The sequence below is a fragment of the Penicillium citrinum genome (assembly GCF_028827155.1).
Source record: "Penicillium citrinum strain IBT 23319 chromosome Unknown utg000001l:1.0-4955037.0:1.0-4956770.0, whole genome shotgun sequence".
Taxonomy (NCBI): Eukaryota; Fungi; Ascomycota; class Eurotiomycetes; order Eurotiales; family Aspergillaceae; genus Penicillium; species Penicillium citrinum.
Window position 1 is genome coordinate 4,657,085 of NW_026622686.1, and position 22,198 is coordinate 4,679,282.

A 22,198-nucleotide genomic window follows, 5' to 3' on the forward strand; every position below is an offset into this window, starting at 1 on the left:
CTTAATCTGCTACCTAGTATATCACTTTTCGCTCGCCACCATTTAACTTCAAAGCCCTCGCAGTTATTAATGGCAAAAACACAAAACAAACGCCCTTCCCGTAAAATATGAAGTAGATCATGTTGAACATATTATGAATTGAACCACATTCTGGCAACACGCACTGGTAGCCCATTTTGGACAACCAGATAGTATTTCCACGGGCTGAGATTAGCATGCAACGCATTGCAATCCCAGTTAATTGCGTCGGGACCCTCGCGAGGATGGTCCAATGTCCGAACTGCGTCGATCCCAGTCAAAACAACATAAAGTAAACACACTCCTGCTGCCAGACAGATACTTCCAGAATATCCAACGTCGAAATGGGACACCTTTTCCTTCCATTTCTTAATAGATCCCCCTTTGATCATGAATGCCGTCCGCGGAAAGACAACGAGACCGAATACCATCAGTATGCCTGTCAGCGAAAACGCAGCAAATAAACCATTAAGAGCGACAATTCCATTGAGCCATTGACCTGGATATTTGAATCTGAAAGAACTGAATAGTAGTTCACTGGAGCAGATCTGTCCTGTCGGGCATGACGATATTCCAGGGGCGCTTGGTAAACGAGCGGCGAGACAGTCGTGTGCGGTTTCGCCCAATCTTAGACCGGGAGCGGACCGCCAGCTATAGGCGCTGATGTATATCGAAGCACCCCACTGAAGGGCTGCTAGCAGATATAGGATCCATTTAATAGTTCCTGCCATTCTTGGGGAGCCTTCGAGAGCACAGCCAAAGGGATGATGGTTGACGGTATAGCAGTATTTCCATAAAGACATTCAGCCTATCATGGAGGGCATGGGATATAATATAGGTGATGTTGCAATCTGCCCATGCCAACGCACCACCAAATATATGATATGAATTCCCAGGCGATGATTCCCCAATTATACCAACGAAGCCCTTCACAGGGATTCTCGCCGTACATGGCCGATTGGAGAAACTTCAGTTCCACAAAGCAAAGAAGAAAGTAATAGCAGCCTTGATACATACTTTGAGGGTTGTTGGCAAGATTGCCGATGGACGCGGCGTGGATGGGATCACTTTGAAGTCGCTCAAACAGCTCATTATCTCACACCAACACAAGTAGGCGTTGGCACCGGTAGCAGGGTTTGATATTGACAAATGAGGTTCAGTCAAGGCTATAGCAGAACCATTTTGTTAGAAAAGGGATTCTCTGATAGCTGAGCAGTCGTATGTGGTGTTTGATAGAGGGCAGTTGTAGCAGTCCTTAAACCTGGTATTTTTGTAGAACGCGTAATCCGAGCTATTAGGATCGAAGCCAGTATTGTCTGTTTTAACCGCAAACACGATTATGATACCAATGCCAAGTAGAACAGTACATCCTATCAAAGTAATAAAGCCCCAAAGTATGGTCGATAAGACGAGTCTCGAGCGCCTATCTTGGAAAGGAGAAAGAAATTGCGGGCCCTTGCTGTGGGTAGGCTCGACCTCGGGATGTTAGTATTGAGAATATGTGATATAATGCCGTAAATTGAGTTGGAGAGGATCGACTTGACATACAGTCATCTCGCGTTTCACTCCGCTCCACGACATCATAATCGAAGGTGTATGGGCAAATCGAAATATTGAGCAAGAATCCGATATTCAACCCAAAATTTTGGGTTAAAAGGATTAAATCGCAAAGAGAACCTGACCCGGTGACAGCCCTTTCAACGACAAGTTAAAGGAAACCAAGTGGAAAGTCCCAAGCTGATATAACTTCAAGCCGGCTGATGCGATTCACGCCAAATATTTAATGGACGGCGGGCCGGGCCTTGCACCTCCACAGCCTTGAAAGTGCCTCTGATGCAGAATCGGCGACTTCACCAGGATTAAGGTTAAATGAAGTATCTTGTGTGCCAAGATCAATAAGCCTGGAGGGTCTACCAGAAAATTAGACTTGTCGTGTTGGATGTTGTTGGAAGAAACAGAAAATATACATCAAGCTACAAGCCATTACAACTATCATAGTCGTTATTGCTTGCAATGCCTACTTAGGTATCCTTGAAAGCAATATAGGTACAAAAAAGAGGTGGATGGACTTGTTGAGATACCAAACAGATGGCTACCTACCAGTATTAGGATATATTTGCCTGGGACTCTATTGGTGAGATTAAATATTCAGTATTCTATCTCTATTCCTATCTATGCATAGATGCTATTTTCATGCCCTAGGTATAGATACTCTAAACAACCTTGTTTAAACTTGTGATAATAGAATGTATTCATTCGTAGACAGCAGCTACTCATCTTGGATGAATACATATACTAGTTATGATCAGTTATTCTGGTGTAAATTCTTAATTACAAATAATTTGTACTTGAACTGCCATCCAAACACTTTTTATACAACGCGGTCATGTGTCCACCTCAGGCCGAGTGGAACTTCCGATATCAGGTTTACTTCAGTCAACTTGTCAAGGTCAAAGCAATGAAGAATAATTGAACGAATGTAGTTAAATTGACTGTCAAGCTCAATCTATATCATTGATCTATACTCTTTACTGACTACTCTACTTATGAATTATGGTGTACGATGTAGATTCTATGCCAGGGGCAGATGACTAAGCCATTGATGGCCAATCTTCTTTCCCTGCAAACCTCCAAACTGAACAACTCCGTCCTCCCCTCCATCTCCCTTCCTTTTACACCTGTTTTTCTCCTCCCCTTCTTCTTTATTACTTGTCCTTGACGAAGTGCCGAATCTTGTCTTAATTTCTCTTTCTTTTTCACTCATGGCTTCTGTGAGTGGTTTTTCCCTGATTGCTGCAACCCTGCTCTCCCCTCTTGCGGTGGGCTTGCACCCGCGCGTCTCCAACTTGGCCAGCATTCCAGGCGCGATTTTTTAAAGCTTCAAGTGAAGTAAAGCTAATACTTTTTGTTCTTCTTCTTCAAAATATAGCCCCGTCCTCACAACTTCGGTCCTCAAGGATACCCTCTCTCCAACGGTGCGACGCCGTCCGGTCCGGCGCCTGGAGCCACGCCGCTCCTCCCCAACAATGGCAGAGTGATCCAGAATGGGCCAACCCGTATTCTGTGTATTGCTGATGTGCGAGGTATATATTTAATAGCGACATTCGAATCCGAAACTGAGCTAATTGAGCTGGTTTTGCAGGTAACTTGAAGTCACTCAATGAGCTGGCCAAACAGGCTCGCGCCGACCACATCATCCATACCGGTGATTTCGGGTTTTACGATGATACTTCATTGGAGCGCATTGCAGATAAGTGAGTGGGACCTTGTTTAGTTTCGCTCTGCTTTTGTTCCCCCCTCTTGCCTTTTCCCTTATTTGGTTGCCATTTCTTATGGTGTTGTTATTGCTGCCCGATGTTATGAGAAGCCGAGTTGCGCGCTCGCCCGAACACCCAATGTCCTTCTGGAAACAGCTCCGCTAATACGGGATGCTTGCTGCATAGGACACTTAAGCATGTTGCCCAATATTCTCCCCTCTTGCCTGAAAATGTCAAGAGGGCAATCGCCCAGGTTCCTCCCCAGCAATCGATTAAGCAACGATTCACCCCCGACCAGCTACCCCTTTCCGAACTTTCTATGCTACTTGACAAGCGTATTACTCTCGATGTTCCCGTCTACACAGTTTGGGGTGCCTGCGAAGATGTTCGTGTGCTGGAGAAGTTCCGTTCAGGCGAGTATAAGGTTGACAAGTTGCACATCATCGATGAGGCAAACTCCCGGCTGTTGGATATCGGCGGTGTGAAGCTGCGCCTTCTAGGCCTGGGTGGTGCTGTGGTGATGCACAAGCTATTTGATAATGGTGAAGGAAAGACAACGATCGCCGGTGGACAAGGTACTATGTGGACTACTCTCCTGCAGATGGGTGAGCTCATCGATACTGCCAATCGAGTATACGATCCATCCGAGACCCGTGTTTTTATCACGCATGCCTCTCCTGCCCGTGAAGGTATGCTGAACCAGCTCTCAGTTACACTCAAGGCAGACTTCTCGGTATCTGCCGGTCTTCACTTCCGTTACGGCTCCTCTTACAACGAATTCTCTGTCAACCCGTCCCTGGACCACTACCGGGGCAAGCTCGCTGCCTCAAAGGCATCCTTTAACGATGTCTGGGAGACTGTGCGCGGCGAGGTCGAGTCTGCTATTTCTTCCAACGAGGCTCAGAAGACGCTGCTTGACAATGCATTGGATGTCGTGCAGAAGATGCCTTCTATTGCCAACGGTGGCAACCCCTTCGGCGGTCCTGTCGCCGCTGGTAATGCTGCCGGTCAAGTTGATGAGAGTGCTTTCAAGAACATGTGGAACTTTAACCTTGCTGATGCCGCTTTTGGATATCTGGTCTTGGAGATTGAGGGAGGACGTATCGCTACCGAAATGCGGGCCCAGGGTTTCAACTTCGCTCACCGTAGTGGCAAACCCGTCGCTGCTGGTGCTCCTGCTGCTAGTGGCTTGCCTGCAACCACTGCTTCGCCAGCGCCTACTGGTGCTGGTGGTCGCCCTACTGCTTCGACTCCTCAGTTCGGTCAGGCTCCTCCTGCTCGTGCTGCATCTGGACCTGGACAGCCCCAAGGTCAAGCCAAGGGCCAGCCTGCTCGTGGCTCCCCTGTCCCTGTGATCCCCAAGGCGGCTAGCCCACAAACTCCTGCGGCCACTTCCACTCAGTCTGCTGGCGAAGAGAAGATTGGCGGCGATACAAACGGTACCGGTCAGCCAGAGAAGACCGGCGACTCCCCCGCCCCTCGTGGCGAGAAAAAACCCAGCAACGGGCTTTTCGTTTCCAACGTTGACAACGAACAAGCCGTCCGTGACCTGCTCCCAGAGGAGGACCAGGCCAAGCTCATTAAGATTGAGAAATATGGCAAATTCAACCACGTCGTGACGTTCCCGACTGTGGAAGATGCTAAGGCTGCTCTGGATCGTCAACCTATTGAACACAAGAAGTCCGGCCCTACTGCCAGTGGCCAGCCTCGCAAACCCAACTTCAAGTTTTTCGAGGACCGCAGCCGTGGTCAAGGTAACGCGGGAACCTGGCAGGGAAGCAGCCGAGGCGGGTCTAACGCTGGCTCCCGTGGCTACCAGTCTGCTAGTGACAGCGAAGGTGCCCGCCGGGGTGGATTCGGTGGCCGTGGACGTGGTGATCGCGGACGTGGTCGAGGTGGCCGTGGCGGCCGAGGTGGTTTCAAGGGTGCTGGATCGAATGACTCCACTGCTCCTTCGACTGCCTCTGGTGACAAGCCCGCCCCCTCCGGCGATGCTTAGATGCTAAACCAAAGCATCATTCGATTTTCCTTGCGCCCTTCTTCATACCTTTCGAGTGATCGACCGAACACATCGATCATATTGTCTTCCTACGCATTTGATGTTACCCCCATACACCTGCTTCCTCATACTTCTTTCTCTTTTTTTTTCCCACTTTATTTTCGCAAATCATTCTAATTCTTTATGTTTCTTATTCACTCCGTGAACACTCCATTTCGAATTTCCCCTTTTTTTACAACTTTGTTTAGCGAGATGGTGTTTTCATTGATGTTCCGGACATGCTGTCTGCTCTTTTCTGTCCAAAATAATGGCAGAAGGGCCAGGTTAAGCCTGGGAATACTCTTGACAAGGCATGTTGAACAGAATCAGACTCAAATCGAGGGAGTAAGATTCTGAAGACCTTTTGTTTTGGTCAAGACATGCAGAGAGTGCAAGATGCAGAAAGAGAAAGAAAAAAGTCCATGCGAAAAAAAAGAAAAAAAAAATACTATTCCCCGTTGATGCCCTCTTCCTCTGCCCGGTTGTTTTCTTTGTACTTTAATTCCTTTTCCCCGGAAGAGACAAACATCGATACCCTTCAGCTTCGGTTATACTGGTTATAAGCAAGTCGTACGAGTTGTGTATAAGTAGCTGTAGCTGTATTTGAACTTCAGTTCATCAAGGGTTTGGAGCTGTATGAATATAAGCATTTATTAACAATATCCGTAGAGTCTTTTGCTAGGTGATGCGGTCGTATAGCGGCACTTCATATACTGAGACTTTTGAGACTCTTGATGTAGTATTTGATTTACTGGGTTTCTTGCAAAGAGTAAACAAAAGGCTCAGAGAATCTCATTTGTATAAAAGCACAGGACGAAACAGTAAATATGAGACCTTTCAGTTCGCCAACCCATATTTTCCTCCCGTTAGTCACATAAATACGCCAGCAGTCGTAATACGTTGCATCGCAATCGAGATAGCTTGGAATAATCTCTCAAAGGCGAGTCCCCGTGTTTCCATTCGCCAGGCTGGAAAAACAACAGAAATTCAAATAGATCAAGTCATGCGAAAAAGAAAGTTGAGAGAGTAGACAAAGCCACTGGGAAGAAGCCAAGCAGAACAGGATTTGGAAGTAAATAGGACAATATGAAAAATCAATGTGCCTCCAAAGGCAACGGCCTATCAATACGCCGCGTGTACTCAATCTCAAAAGGGTTGATGCATGGTCGAGCTCTCTCCTCAATCGAGTTTTCCTAAGTTATTTATCTGACGCCTTGACAGTGAATGATGAATTTGATGATGGGTATGATTGGTAACGTGTACAGTTGAATAGTGTGAAGTGGTTCCGTGAGTCGTGAAGGTGTGGTAAATTATTTGTTGGGTATGACATGCTTATTTAGCACGGCCCATGATATCGTCGACATCTCTTTGATTCACGACGACACCACCCTCAGAGCAGCGAGCCTTGGTACGCAACTCCGAGCACAGGTTGTCAACATCGATCTCGCCATTGCGGAATCTCTCCATGGATTGCAGGCGATCCCTAAGACAATTGTTAGTAATCTGGATATACCATACTGAAAATTCGTAGGGCAATGGAAATACCAGATCTTATTGCAGGAGAGCATCTGGGTCTTGTCTTCACCCGGAACAACCTCCTCATCGGCCTTGCTATCGGCTTGAGACAAGATATCCTTCTTTTGAGACTGCTGTGCCGTTGCTGCTTCTGTCAGGTTATGAGACGGGCTGCCCAAGTCGGGTAGAGGGAAAGCATCATTGAAGAAGGAGCCGAAGTCTTGAGAGAGAACCGCATCTTGAGGCTCTCTCCAGTCACCAAACAGCACGGGGTCAAATTGTCCGCCGTTCTGTTGAGTCAGCCAGTCCAACCCATAATCGTCGGTGGGAGCGTTATGATCTTTGGTAGTATTCTGGGTCTTGGGATTTTGGGCCGCAGGAATAGGGTTGTTGATGTTACCGCAGGCCATGCCAAGCTGAGCACAGAAAGATTGTTCGCCATTGATTGACCCATGGATGCTGCAAGTATTCGCGCCAGAGGTATTAGGCTTATGCTCTGGTGGGGAATTGACACTTGGCTCAGGGGAAGTTCCACTTGATGAGAGAAGCTGGCTCTGGTGCGAATCAGACGACGAGGACGGAGAATCCGATGTCGACGTATATTGGTGTGATGCGTTGGCAACCTTATTGTTGTTGTAAGAGGGTTTAGCCTGTGCATTGCTGCCCGGGGTGCCATTTGACCAAGGACTGGACTTGGAATTATAGGTACTCGTGGGAGTGTTGGAATTTGATTTGCTGGATGCGGGACTGGATGCATTTTCGCGACTGAGCACGCCAGGGGCACGAGGCACGTTATCTTTGGGCTTAGCCTTGGATTGATCGTTCTTGTTACCCTGACCGTTGAAGAGATGAGATCCAGGGAGATCACCGAACTTGGGGAAGTCAAACAAGAATTCGTTATTCTGCATTCCGTAGGCACCCTTGGAGTGAGCGTTGGGGATGGCACTGATAGCCGAAAGGCCATTTCCACTGGTCATCCAAGACAGACGCTTTCGGTATTCACGCAGTTCCACCTGGAGACGCTCGACCTGAGCCCGAAGCAGGCCATTCTCCTGATTAGTCGTGTCTGAGTTCTTCTGTAGCTCTTCCACCTTAGTCTCGAGATCCTTGAGATGCTTTTCTTTGCGCTCCCTGAAAGCCCTTTGCGCAGCACGGTTCTGCGCTTTGCGCTTCTGTGCTATGGGTTAGTGACTTGGCTCAGCTGGGAAAGGCCAGGGAGATTGAGCATACCGTCGTGGGCTCCGACGTTAACGGCTTCCGACCAGGCTTCTTAGCCTCGCTATCCCTTCGCTTCTTGCCAGTTTCTTCTTCGACCTCCGACTTGCCATCGATGGATTTACGTTTCTCACCGATCTCATATTCGCCACCGGGTAGATCCCCGATTAGATTACCCGATCCGGGGAATTCAAAGTCAACCTCCGGGTTGAAGTCGAGGAAAGGACTCTCGTTCTCTCCAAAATCGAGGCCATTGAACTGAGGATCGTCGAATCCCCCAGAAGGAGGAGCACTATGGGGGTTTGATGAGGATTGATCGGGGCTGTGATCAGCCTTGATCTGCGGGGTATGGTTGGCATTCTTCTGATTCGGGTTGTTTGACGAAAGAGCAGCGAGTAGAAGATCTTGCTGGCCGGGTGACAGATACATCCCGGCCTGGTATAGGTTATCGTAATCACTCATAATGAAAAAATGTTGAGTGATATGAGGATATTCTGTTCACTCGAATGTGCCGGAGGGAGGGGGGAAAAGAGATGTAGTCGACTGGGCGTTTCGCCCACACGCAGGCACAATGAAATAGGATGGATGGGTAAAGCAGCGTTCTGAGCAGAGCCAGAACCAGGTCAATAGGAAGATGACAAGGCTGCAAGGCTGTAACCCAGGCTGGAGTAGGGGTTCGGAGTACGGGTGGTTTGAGATGTGGGAGGGGGGAAAAAAGAGATGAGATTGGAGAATGGAGAGCGGGGCCTGGGCCTGAGGCTAAATGGGGCTTATCAGGCAGCGATTGATGACTCGTCTGGATCAAGCTAGACTAACGACTTCGTATTGAATCCTAGTGGCGTCACTGGTTATTTGACGGAAATGTATGAATGCAGAGAAGATGGAAATTGACCAAGTTGAGTTAGATGAAGAAGGGTAGGAATTGAAGAGGCAAAAAGAGCAGGTGATCGACGGCCAATCACAGCGGGGCACCGGCCGGGGTGGTCTGAAGACTGGCAGGTGCTGCTTAGAAATCAGCAGCCGAAAGGGGAAGCTTCGATCGTGTTCTGTGACTCATCTGAATATTACCATACAATACTGTATAATACAATCACATCTATGACAGTATCTTAGAACTATTGTATCCTGCGGTAACTATATCCTAATACTTGTACACATCCTAATTAGAATCAAGTAGTCAATACTGTATAGCGTGATCAAGGTCAACCCTAATTATTCTCAATAACTGTTTATTAGTCGAAATTGTACAACTTGAAGTACCTGCGGGATATCAGGATGCAGTGCCGACCCACAAATGACGTTTCCATTCGGCTAGAATACGCTCCGACCTCGCATGCAGCCGGTCGATCCCATCCCCGAGAATATAGGCAGAAGTACTCCGTACAGTAGTACTGTACAGTATGCACGGAGTACAATCCTGTTTAGTTAATACATATCAGATCCGATCAGGCCACTCAGGCCCATTCGAGCCCACTTTGTAGTTGCTTAATTACTATTCCCCTGCACTGCTTAAAATGGACCAAGCTAGTACTGTATGTACTTGTACTCCATCCATGGATGGCACTCTGTATCTCGGACATTTCATCAGAAGCTGATGTCCCTAACATTGAATAAATATAATTTCTCCACTTTCACTCTCAACTTTATATACTCATGGCAGTTGCAGAAGTTGGAATTCTTTGTACGGAGTACTCCGTACTGCCAGTGGTCTTCAACACTGTAAATACTAATCAGTAGTAACGCTAGGTTACTTGTTTTAATTACTTGCACTTGTTTTCAGATGATTACTATTGTAGTTGGCGTACCCTATACTAGTAATTTCGTGTAGAATATTTCGTACTGGGACTATACATCCCATAACAGTAACTATAGGGTACCAGTAGATGCAAGCTTATCGCGATCCATCACGTGATTTTCACAATCTCAACGCTCTCCGCGTTGAACATCTTCCTTCCACTTCACTGCCGCACCAACTATTTTATCGCTTTTATTAAATTTCGTTCCTTCTAATCGTGGCCCTCAAGGCATATACCCATCTCTCAGCTCACTTCTAATTCAATCATCATGTCCGATGTTGCAGCCCTGGAGGCCGAGGTCAAGGAATTCAAGCTTCAGGTATCTTTTTCTCTCCCATTAAACTCTAGCCACCAGTCTTCCAGACCTAACATGCTTGAATCAGCTTGAAACCGTCGTGTCAAGCTTGCAGGTAGAACCCGATAACACGGAACTCCAGAGTCTCCAAACTGAACTCGAAGAACTCATAACCCTCACCGAAACTTCAATTGCCGAACTTAAGCCCGCCGCGGCACCCGCTCCCAAGCCGGCTCCGCCATCCACACGAGATTCCTGGAAGAGGGAGAATTCTACCTCGAAACCGTCGACCGATAGCAGAGATGAGGCAGCACCCCCGCCACCGGCTTCCTTCACCGTGAACGAGAATGTTCTCGCCCGCTGGGTTTCCGGCGACGGTGCCTTCTATCCCGCCCGTATCACCTCAATTACCGGTTCCGCCAGCAACCCGGTGTACTTAGTTTCCTTCAAGTCCTACGCGACTGTTGAGAATCTAACCTCCAAGGACATCAGACCCGTTCAAGGAACTGACAATCGCAAGCGCAAGGCTGATGCAACTTCAGGCAGTTCAGCGTCACCCTCACCCGCACCATCCAACGTGATCTCAGCGGCCGCCGATATCAACCCTACACTGGCCACCCAGGCCCGTAACGAGGCTCCAAAGCCCGCTGACGGGGCAGCACGTCCACCCAAAGTGCCTCGAAAAGTCAAGGCCACTCGTGAGCTGGAGGAAGGCAAGAACAAGTGGAAGGATTTCGCAGCCAAAACTAAGGGCAAGGGAAAATTTGGCAAGAAAGACAGCATGTTCCGTACCGGCGAGGGAGTAAACGCTCGAGGTATGAACTCCCTTCTCCGTGTTTTCTTCATCTTGTGCGAAAGTGTAAAGAATACTAATCATTATTTCTAGTGGGTTTCACTGGGTCCGGACAGACGATGCGCAAGGATCCGACACGAACACGCCACATCTATCAGCAGGCTGAGGATGAGGGATACTAGACATTATGTTCATGGTTATGTTGAAACTTCTACGATATCACTTTTCTTTTACCTTTCTTTCCTTCTTTCATATCTTCCTCCTTGGTGCGTTCTCATCGCTAACTGGATCGGCGATGCAGACATTCTTGTGTGGATGTATCTCTCGTGCGTGGCGTTATGTTCCTAAAAGTACCTGGTACGACTCTTCAGCGAGCCTTTCTCTATTTGTCCTTGGGTCCATGTTGAAGTGATACATTTACAGTGAGATTTCTATTATCATTTAGTAGAATTATAGCTTCGATTTGATTCAATGATTGAGTGTTATAGTTCAATACATACCAGTTGACGAGTTACCGAGGTTGTATAGATATGCGTACAGTCCAGGGTATAATCTATGAACCGTCCACCATTTGATATCCTCTCCCATTGATAATCAATACACTCCTTACATTATTACCACTGAATCGCCAATATATTTACTAAATATATTTACTACCGTAACTATTCATATCATCTATTGGGCAATATATGTACAATACTCTTTTGGATACAATGTTGAAGTATTCCCCTTCAGTCCTAGTGGACCCACTTCCCGACCACGTCATGTCATCCGCCCAACTTCCAACTTCAACTTGAACTGCTCACTTCAATCGTATCCATTCGCTTTGACCTACCAAGTTTTTTCGTCATTCGCGCGAGTAATACGCTCGAAACAGTGTCCAACTACCAAATTGTATACATCCCTGACCGTCTTCTTTTCCAAAGACTCGTGGTTTACCCCTTGCGCCTCGTCACTCTTGACCGCGACCTCACGACCGTCTTCACACATGCGCATGCGCCTAGCGCATGGTCAACTATCGAATCTCACCACCGTTTGAAGAGCTTCTGATATACACCGAAAGAGGATTTCTGAGCTTCTCAACAAGATAGACTGCTTATCTCACTCTTTAACACGTCTTTTCCGACCATGCGGCAGTTGGGTATTGTCGCTGCCCTGACTGGGCTCGCCTCCCTTGCCTTACAACCGACGCTCGTTGCTGCACAAGGCGAAACCAAGATTCACGAGGAAGGTCGATGTGCGATTCGGGGACATTGTGGAAAGAAGTCGATCTTTGGCGGAGAACTGCCTTGTCCTGATAATGGACTGGCGGAAAATCCGGAGGCTCCCGTGAGAGAAAAACTGGTCAATCTGTGTGGTCCCAAATGGGAGACAGGGCCGGTCTGTTGTCTTGAACAGCAAGTTAGTAGATACTTTGTTCTTTTCTTTTCTTTTGTATTTTTCGTGTTACTAACAACTGTAATTTTGTTTTGAAACATTGCTAATGGAAAGTATAGATCGATGCGCTCTCTAGCAACCTCAAACTAGCGGAAGGCATCATTGCTTCATGTCCAGCTTGTCGAGAGAATTTTTTCAACATATTCTGTACTTTCACTTGCTCTCCCGACCAATCGCTCTTTGTGAATGTGACCCAAACAGAAAAGAATAGCTCTGGCAAGGAGCTCGTCACTGAGCTAGACAACATCTGGTCCGAGGAATACCAAAGCGGTTTTTTTGATAGCTGCAAGAATGTCAAGAACGGTGCCTCTGGCGGGAAGGCTATTGATTTTATTGGCGGCGGAGCGAAAAATTACGAGCAGTTCTTGAAGTTTCTGGGCGACAAGAAGCTCCTTGGCAGTCCATTCCAGATCAATTATCGCACCGAACCCTCGAATGATGGCCAAGGCATGAAGGCGCTGACAATTCAACCAAAAACCTGTGGTGATCCTGACAAGTCGTACCGTTGCTCTTGTGTCGACTGTCCCGACGTTTGCCCCAAGTTACCCGCAGTATCGACCGAGGAAAGCTGTCACGTTGGACTGTTACCATGTCTCTCCTTTGCTGTCATCATAATTTACTCCACGTTCCTCTTGCTTGTTATGGGCCTTGCGAGCTATGTCACTTTCAAGGAGCGGAGATTCCGCAAACCCGAACGTGTCCGCCTTCTTCAAGACCCGGCTCCCAGTGACGACGAGGACGAAGGTGAAGTGATCCACCGCGGCGGATATATGGAACAGCCCCAAGGGGTGTATAAGCCAAATTCCCTCTTGTCCGCCATGTTTCATCGCATAGGTGGGGTTTCGGCACGATTTCCGGCCATCACGATCGTCTCAAGCTGTGTTTTTGCCATCTTGCTTAGCCTTGGCTGGTTGCGATTTACGGTCGAAACTGACCCGGTCCGCCTCTGGGTGAGCCCATCATCTGCTGCTGCTCAAGAGAAAACTTACTTCGATGAGAGCTTTGGGCCATTCTACCGGGCTGAACAAGCGTTCTTGGTTAATGATACTGGTCCTGTACTAGACTATGACACGCTTGTATGGTGGTTCGACGTTGAATCTCGGGTGCGTCGAATGATTTCGCTTGACCTCGCCCTAAACCTAGACGATGTTTGTTTCAAACCGACCGGGGATGCTTGTGTGGTCCAATCGTTAACAGGCTATTTCGGTGGCTCGGTTTTCAACCTCGACCCGGACACCTGGAAGGATCGCCTGTCTCACTGTACAGAATCTCCTGGGGATGTGAGCTGCCTGCCGGACTTTCAACAGCCGTTGAAGCCCGAGATGATATTGGGTGGTTATGATGAAAGTGGAGATGTCCTGGGCTCCAAGGCCTTGATCGTTACCTGGGTGGTGAATAACTATGAGCAAGGAACTGAGGGCGAAAAGAGAGCGATCGACTGGGAGAACAGCTTCCGGCGCGTCTTTGATGTCGTCCAGGAAGAAGCCGTCGAGCGTGGACTCCGTGTATCTTTCAATGCTGAAATTAGCCTGGAACAGGAGCTGAACAAGTCCACAAACACCGATGCGAAGATTGTGGTTATAAGCTATGTCATCATGTTCCTATATGCCTCCCTTGCTTTAGGATCTGTCACCGTTACGTGGCGTTCTCTGCTCCACAATCCAGCCAATGCTCTGGTTCAATCGAAATTCACTTTGGGCATCGCAGGCATCGTTATTGTCTTGATGTCTGTGTCTGCCTCTGTAGGATTGTTCTCAGCGGTCGGTGTACGGGCGACCCTCATCATTGCTGAAGTCATTCCTTTCCTCGTCCTGGCCGTGGGCGTGGATAATATTTTCTTGATTGTCCATGAGTTCGAACGTGTCAACTTTAGCTACCCTGACGAAGAGATCGATGAGCGTGTTGCTCGTGCAGTGGGTAGAATTGGACCTAGTGTCTTCCTATCCGCATTGACCGAGACGGTCGCCTTTGCATTGGGTGTCTTTGTGGGAATGCCTGCCGTGAAGAACTTTGCGGCATACGCTGCCGGTGCTGTATTTATCAATGCCGTTTTACAGGTTACCATGTTTATCTCCGTACTCGCTTTGAACCAAAGACGGGTTGAGAGTCTTCGTGCAGACTGCTTCCCCTGCGTCACAGTTCGCAAAGCCAACTCAATTGGGCTACCTGAGGATCAGATCTATGATGACCAGGAAGCGGAAAGCGGCCTCCAGAGCTTCATTCGCCGCACATATGCGCCTTTTATCTTAGATCGTCGAGTGAAAGCCGCTGTGGTGATAATCTTCTTGGGTATATTGACCGCTGGGATTGCTTTGATCCCCGAGGTACCCCTTGGCCTAGACCAGCGAATTGCTATTCCTAGTGATTCATATCTGATCTCATACTTCAACGATCTTTATGCTTACTTCCGCACGGGACCTCCTGTCTATTTTGTGACCCGCGACGTCAATGTCACTGAAAGATATCACCAGCAGCAACTTTGTGGGCGGTTCACGACTTGCGATGAATACTCTTTGCCATTCATCCTGGAGCAGGAGTCGAAACGTCCAAATGTCTCTTATCTTTCAGGATCTGCTGCTAGTTGGATCGACGATTTCTTTTACTGGCTCAACCCCCAGCAGGATTGCTGCAAAGAAGACGGCAAGCTCTGCTTCGAGGACCGTAATCCTCCGTGGAATCTTTCACTCTATGGGATGCCCACTGGGCAGGAGTTCATCCATTATGCCGAAAAGTGGGTCGAGTCTCCCACTGATGCTTCCTGTCCTCTGGGTGGCAAGGCTCCTTATAGCAATGCATTGGTTATCGACGAGAAGGATACGACAATCAAAGCCAGTCACTTCCGTACCAGTCACACTGCTCTCCGCAGCCAGGACGACTTTATTCAAGCTTATAAAGCTGCTCGACGAATCGCAGACGATATCTCCCATGAACACAACATCGATGTCTACCCTTACTCCAAATTCTATATCTTCTTTGACCAGTACGTCTCGATTGTGCAGCTCACTGGTACACTCCTTGGATCAGCAGTTGCTATTATTTTCGTCCTGACCTCGGCCATTCTGGGCTCCATTGCTACTGGTGCAGTCATCACGACAACGGTAGTCATGACGGTCGTCGATATCATCGGTACCATGGCTATCGCTGGCGTATCTCTCAACGCAGTCTCACTGGTGAACCTGGTTATTTGTGTTGGAATTGGCGTGGAATTCTGCGCGCACATTGCTCGCGCCTTTATGTTCCCTGCACCGACTCTCCTAGAAAAGGCCCCCTCTCAGTTTCGGGGCAAAGATGCTCGTGCCTGGACAGCCCTTGTTAATGTGGGAGGAAGTGTTTTCAGTGGAATCACGGTGACGAAACTACTCGGAGTCTGTGTACTTGCTTTCACGCGAAGCAAGATCTTTGAGATTTACTACTTCCGAGTGTGGCTGGCACTTGTTGTGTTTGCCGCTGCCCATGCTCTTATTTTCCTTCCGGTAGCTCTCAGTTACTTTGGCGGTGGAGGTATGTACATCCTCTTGTTTCTTTGATCAGTCCTTTCCGTTGCTAACACATTACCCTTCTTCTCTGCAGGATATTTTGACCCTGCTTCCGGCGGTGGCTTAGAGGCCAATCTTGCCTCCCGTGGCTATCGGTCCTTACTGGTTGATGAAGATTACGACTCTGATGAATATTAAACTATATGAACCTTTGTGCTGAATGGATCTTTGTTATATGTCTTGCATTTGTCTTTGATTTGATTTTGTTTCTTGATATCTCCCCGTGTTTCATACTGACTAGCGGGCTGAGACTGGTTTATTGTTGGAATTATACAGAACCGGCGGAGTTTCGGGAATGGGATATCTACAGGGTTGTTATTATTTGATCATATCGGTCTCGCATATGAACTGGCTATTCCGGGCACTCTGATCACTAGCTTGCTTTCGTGTTCTTTGAGCTGTCGTAGTTCTTCTGTATATCGTATTGTATTATCCTCATACTTCGGAACCAATGGAGGGCTCCATTATAAGTATCACGGGGTATATTCCCACCCTACCACACTACCACACCAGTCAATCTTGAATTAAATCAAACCTTCCTCGATTCATAATAAACACGAACAAACCCAATCCAATCGCGACCCAAGTTTTACGCGACCCAACAGTGGAGATGCAAAAAAAATTGTTCTCGTAACAAACGCGGCCCAAGTGGGAAATTTTCGGGCCCGCCCTAACTCGATTGGGCGCACATCCCACCCCTGACGACCTTTTTTTTTTCTTCTGCGGGAACTTTCTTCTTCTTCTTCCCCCACCATCCTTTCTTTCCTTTTCACTTTTTTCTTTTCCTTTTTTTCCTTGTTGTCTTGATACCCCCTCCTCATAAGAGTGAGCTGTTTGTCTTAGACAGGCTGCTCATTGCTTTCCTTTTTTTGTACTCTTGCCTCTGTTTAAAACGAGGCTAGGGAACATCTTCACGACCACACACGCTTTTATAAGAGAAGAAAAAAGAAGAAAGAAGGAGAACAACACATATAACTTTGTGATAATGGATCAGCAACGATTCCTGCAGCAATTGCAGGTTGTCCTTGACCGTATGTACTTTTTTTTTTTATGCCCCTCTACTAAGAGACGTCACTAACCCTTGCTTCTTCCAGCCACGAAGGGAAACGTCAAGGAAGCCACCGGCGTCCTGCAAAAGGAGTTCTACTCCCAGCCCGAGTCCTTCGTCTTCCTCATTCAAATCGCTACCGGACATGATGACTATCAACTTCGTCAACTGGCAGCCGTCGAGGCTCGTGGCAATGTCAACAAGCACTGGATCAAGGTTGCTGCTGACCAGAAGCCCCAGATTCGGGATCAGTTGCTTCGCTCTTCCATGAGTGATAGCAACTCTCTCGTTCGTCACTCTATTGCTCGTGTCATCTCGGCTGTGGCCAAGATCGATCTGGAGGATGGTGAATGGGCTGACCTGCCCAACCTGCTTGCTCGGGCGGCTGATGGCGGTAACCAGGATGAGCGTGCCGTCTCCATCTATATCCTTTTCACCATTCTGGAGACTCTGGGCGAGGGCCTTGAGGAGAAGTTCATGGACCTCTTCAAGCTCTTCGGCAAGACCATCCAGGACCCCGAGAGCGCCGAGGTCCGCATCAACACCCTCCTTGCTCTGAGCAAGCTGGCTATGCACCTCGACTCTGAGGAGGATGAGGCTCCTGTCAAGGCTTTCCAGGAGCTCGTCCCCTCCATGGTCGCTGTCCTGAAGGACTCCATCTCTCAGGGCGATGATGACCGCATCATGCAGGCCTTCGAGGTCTTCCAGACCCTGCTTGGTTGCGACCCTGCCCTCTTGACTGTTCACCTGAAAGACCTTGTTGTCCTCATGAACGAGATCTCTGCCAACACCGACATCGATGATGATACCCGTACCCAGGCCATCAGCTTCCTCATGCAGGCCGTTCAGTACCGCAAGCTGAAGATCCAGGGTATGCGTATTGGAGAGCAGCTTACCCGCACTGCTCTCCACATTGTCACTGAGCTTGATGACTCTCCTATCGATGATGAGATCACCCCTGCTCGCTCCTCTCTGGGTCTCTTGGACATGCTCGCCCAAAGCCTGCCCCCCAGCCAGGTTGTTGTCCCTCTGCTCCAGACTCTTGGTCAGTACTTCAACAACAACGACCCCAACTACCGTCGTGCCGGTATCATGGCCCTCGGTATGTGCGTTGAGGGTGCTCCTGACTTCATCAGCACCCAGATGCACGAGATCTTCCCTATGGTCCTCCAGCTTCTGGCCGATTCCGAGTCCAAGGTCCGCCAGGCTTCTCTGCACGCCGTCGCCCGTCTTGCCGACGACCTTGCCGAGGACCTGAGCCACGAACACGAGCGTCTGATGCCCCTGCTGTTCAAGAACCTGGCCAGCGCCATGGCTGAGTACAAGGGTGAGGAGGATGGCCCTACCATGGACATCATGAAGGCTGGTATCAGTGCTATCGATGCTGTTGTCGATGGTCTTGATGAGAAGGACGTTGCTCCTTACCAGGCAGAGCTCGTCCCCATTCTGCACAACCTCTTCAAGCACCCCGACTTCAAGATCAAGGCCCTTGCTGCTGGTGCCCTTGGTTCGCTGGCTTCCTCTGCCGGTGACTCCTTCCTGTCCTTCTTCGATGAGTCCATGCATCTCCTCCAGGAGTTTGCTACCGTTAAGGACAGCGAGGAGGAGCTCGATCTCCGTGCTAGCGTCACTGATGCTATGGGTGAGATGGCCGGTGCTGCTGGCCCTCAGCGCTACCAGCCCTACGTCGAGCCCCTCATGCGCGCTACCGAGGAGGCCCTGCACCTGGGTCACTCTCGTCTTAAGGAGAGCACCTACATCTTCTGGGGTGCCATGGCCAAGGTCTACTCCGAGGACTTCTCCCCCTTCCTGGAGGGCGTTGTCAACGGTCTCTTCGCCTGTATTGAGCAGGATGAGACTGACCTTGAAGTCGAGCTTGGCGATGCCGCCAAGGACCTGGTTGGTCAAGAGGTGACCGTTGCTGGCCGTAAGGTCAAGGTTGCTTCCGCTGACGACGAGGATGACCTCGAGGGCGAAATCGAGGACGTTGATGTCGAGGATGACGAGGATGCCTGGGACGACATCACCGCCACTACTCCTCTGTCCCTGGAGAAAGAGATTGCTGTTGAGGTCATTGGTGACCTGATCACTCACACTCGCAGCTCTTTCCTGCCTTACTTCGAGAAGACTATCGAGCAGGTTATGCCCTTGGCCGAGCACCCTTACGAGGGTGTTCGTAAGAGCACCATCAGCACTCTGCACCGCTCTTACGCCATGCTCTTCACCATTGCCGAGGAGAGTGGCCAGATGCCCAAGTGGCAACCCGGTCTTCCCCTTCAGGTTCAGCCCGCCAAGGAGGTCAAGAAGTTCGGAGAGATTCTCATGACTGCTACTGTCAAGATGTGGACTGAGGAAGACGACCGGTACGTTTACATTGTTTCTTTGTTTTTGCTATTTCTTTTTTCGACTTTTGCCTTCGGGCGCACTTTATATGATGATCCTATCCGCTTAACCCAGCTCACTTTGACGCACAAGTTGCGATTGATGTAAACGGCGTTTCTGTATCTGACAAGTGTTCATGCTTTTGCATTTGCCACAATGTTTCCGATCATGGTTTTCAAATGATATACTAACTGATCTGATTTATTCAGTGCTACTGTCGCCGACATCAACCGAAACATGGCTGAGAACCTCCGCTTCTGCGGACCCGCTCTCATCGCTGACGAGACCATGCTGCACAACGTGATTCAGATGATCACCGACATCATCACTAAGCAGCACCCTTGCCAGCTTGAGTTCGGCCCCGAGGAGGAGACCGCTGAGGCTGGTGAGGAGACTTCTGAGTTCGACTGGGTCGTTGTTGACACCGCTCTGGACGTTGTCTCCGGCATGGCTGCCGCTCTTGGCCAGAGCTTCGCTGAGCTCTGGAAGGTCTTCGAGAAGACCATCCTCCGCTATGCTAGCAGCGGTGAGGCTCTTGAGCGTGCCACCTCCGTCGGTGTTCTCGCCGAGTGCATCAACGGTATGGGTGCTGCTGTGACCCCCTTCACTGGTACTTTCCTCAAGCTGCTCCTGCACCGTCTTAACGACGAGGACCCCCAGACCCGCTCCAACGCTGCCTACGCCGTTGGTCGTCTGGTCGAGCACTCTCAGTCCGATGCCGAGATGCTCAAGGAGTACCCCACTATCTTGAGCCGCCTCGAGCAGTGCCTGTCAATGAACGTCTCCCGTCTGCAGGACAATGCCACTGGATGTGTTTCCCGCATGATCCTGCGCAGCCGCGAGCACGTCCCTACTAAGGAGGTTCTCCCTGTCCTGGTCAACATTCTCCCCCTGAAGAACGACTTCGAGGAGAACGAGCCCCTGTACCGCATGATTTGCCAAATGTACAAGTGGGAGGATGCCACCATCCGCGAACTCACCCCTCAACTTCTCCCCGTCTTCCAGGCCGTTTTGACCGGTGATGAGGACCAGCTTGAGGATGAGCGCCGCGCCGAGCTCATTGAGCTTGTTAAGTGGTTGAACCAGATGCAGGCTGGTGCCGCACCCTGGGTTGAGCAGCTGTAAATGCAACGGCCAGCTCCTTACATAGATGATTTACCCCCTTTTTTATGACTTGCGATGGAAATGCGTTAATGGATAGACGGATGATTTTGAATTCCCCTGATATGAGATGACTAGACGATACCCCGTCTCTCCGATGAGTGATGAAAGATATAAAAAGTTGTTGCTGTACATAGTCAATTGACTGATACTTGTATTCTGTATACTCTATATCCTTCCGCGTAAACTATACACCCCTCTACATCTCTTCACCATACTCTTCTATAAAAACCCTTATCATAGTACATAATATCAACTAAACTTCATTTATTTGCAGCAACGTGACGTGTGTGGCTCTGCAAATAAATGGTTGCCTGCTCGGCCCGTTCGGTCCCAATTTTGCGGAGACCTCCACTTCTTCAAGTGCACCACTGAGTATAGCTGGTTTTTTTTTTTCTTCTCAAGCTACTCCGGAGTTCATTTTTACACATTCTCTGAGTCTTAGAGACTTTAACGGTTTTTATTGAGGTTTGCTTTAACCCCATTTCCTGCTATGTACTGCTTCTACCCCGGTTCCCTTCTAATAATCTATCTATCTAGTCACCCGCGACTCTCTCTCTCTGTTCACCGCTATAATGATCTCCGCCAGTTCGAACCCTTTCAACTGGACATTACCTTCCAGTGGCTCCGGTAGCTCGATTAAGAAACCGATTAAGAGCGTGTCAAAGCCCTGTTTTGGATGTGATTGTGGTGATGAGGAGTGTGATTGCTGTATTTGTACCGTGATGTGAGGCATAAATCCCTTCTGGTTTGGTTATTTGATGCCTGAGATGCCTGCTATATGAGGAATTCTTATGATGGTTTTATCTCCTGAGTGATATTTGTGCTCCTGGAATGTGCGTCCGAGTACCTTTTTGTTCTATATCCCCATATGGTTGTTGCTGCAATCTTGATATTCTTTTCTGTTAAGGAGTTTTCCAAAGCATTCCTTTGAGGTACCTTTTTTTTTCATCTACTGAATGGTCTCCAGCTTAATATAGATTGTAAGGTGTAAGTCATTCCCGTATATTAGACACACGAGTGTATATTCAGTTCCAGTTCTCCCATGGAACTTTCAAGCGTAGACTGCACAAATCAACTTCTATTCATCAGATCGAACAAGTACAATAGCACCCTGGGTGTAAATCGATGATCAGTGGAATGAAGATAGTGTGGTACGATGATATTTGCTCTCTAGATTCTGCATACTTAGCCAGGGGGGACTAGAATTAGTGCCACTAGTGTGCATGGATGAGAACCCTAAGATTATAACATATGCAGAAACCAGCAAACACCCGAAATATATGACCCATTTGATGTAGGCAGTATATATAACAAATTTATCCACGCATGCTTTGGTTTTTCAACAACTTTTTTAATAGAGACTGTCCTTTGAGACTACCTAGTAGGTATATAATTAGAATTCTATACCCCCATGGTCCCTCCCCGTACCAGTTTGAAGGTTCAAACTGCATCACCGAGAGTATATACTTTAATCCACATGTGTAACTACGAGTGGGCTCTCACAGCCAGGATGGAATTCATTCTGAATTGAGGTGATTATCAAGTAACATGCAATCATACCTCCTTTCTAAAATATATTTGTATAGATATATCTATCTATCTATTCTATCTATCTATATATTTATATATCCATGGTACTTTAAAATCGACTTTCGTCGATCCGCGGGTCTTTTTTACTTCCGCTGACTCAGCGCAATTCGGAAG

At 48.5% G+C, this 22,198-nt stretch overlaps 6 protein-coding genes across 6 annotated transcripts; 4 read left to right on the top strand and 2 right to left on the bottom strand.

Moving 5' to 3' along the window:
- Window positions 1-131: 131 nt before the first annotated feature.
- N7469_001766 (uncharacterized protein) lies at window positions 132-749 on the bottom strand (the record flags this gene model as incomplete). Its single annotated transcript, XM_056640686.1, has 1 exon — window positions 132-749. The coding sequence occupies one exon, from the start codon at window positions 747-749 to the stop codon at window positions 132-134; it is 618 nt and encodes a 205-aa protein (XP_056506443.1).
- Window positions 750-2,780: 2,031 nt separating this feature from the next.
- N7469_001767 (uncharacterized protein) lies at window positions 2,781-5,274 on the top strand (the record flags this gene model as incomplete). The annotated part of the gene is made up of 4 exons (XM_056640687.1): window positions 2,781-2,789; window positions 2,948-3,101; window positions 3,161-3,272; window positions 3,462-5,274. The coding sequence occupies 4 exons, from the start codon at window positions 2,781-2,783 to the stop codon at window positions 5,272-5,274; spliced, it is 2,088 nt and encodes a 695-aa protein (XP_056506444.1).
- A 1,371-nt stretch (window positions 5,275-6,645) lies between these two features.
- yap1 (putative bZIP transcription factor AP-1/Yap1) lies at window positions 6,646-8,505 on the bottom strand (the record flags this gene model as incomplete). The annotated part of the gene is made up of 3 exons (XM_056640688.1): window positions 6,646-6,796; window positions 6,859-8,000; window positions 8,059-8,505. The coding sequence occupies 3 exons, from the start codon at window positions 8,503-8,505 to the stop codon at window positions 6,646-6,648; spliced, it is 1,740 nt and encodes a 579-aa protein (XP_056506445.1).
- Window positions 8,506-10,107: 1,602 nt separating this feature from the next.
- Window positions 10,108-11,109, top strand: N7469_001769 (tudor domain-containing protein; the record flags this gene model as incomplete). The annotated part of the gene is made up of 3 exons (XM_056640689.1): window positions 10,108-10,158; window positions 10,223-10,949; window positions 11,021-11,109. The coding sequence occupies 3 exons, from the start codon at window positions 10,108-10,110 to the stop codon at window positions 11,107-11,109; spliced, it is 867 nt and encodes a 288-aa protein (XP_056506446.1).
- Window positions 11,110-12,055: 946 nt separating this feature from the next.
- ncr1 (sphingolipid transporter NCR1) lies at window positions 12,056-16,038 on the top strand (the record flags this gene model as incomplete). Its single annotated transcript, XM_056640690.1, has 3 exons — window positions 12,056-12,328; window positions 12,424-15,865; window positions 15,935-16,038. The coding sequence occupies 3 exons, from the start codon at window positions 12,056-12,058 to the stop codon at window positions 16,036-16,038; spliced, it is 3,819 nt and encodes a 1,272-aa protein (XP_056506447.1).
- An 847-nt stretch (window positions 16,039-16,885) lies between these two features.
- On the top strand, window positions 16,886-20,455 carry N7469_001771 (putative importin beta-4 subunit; the record flags this gene model as incomplete). The annotated part of the gene is made up of 3 exons (XM_056640691.1): window positions 16,886-16,931; window positions 16,995-19,311; window positions 19,540-20,455. The coding sequence occupies 3 exons, from the start codon at window positions 16,886-16,888 to the stop codon at window positions 20,453-20,455; spliced, it is 3,279 nt and encodes a 1,092-aa protein (XP_056506448.1).
- Window positions 20,456-22,198: the final 1,743 nt, after the last annotated feature.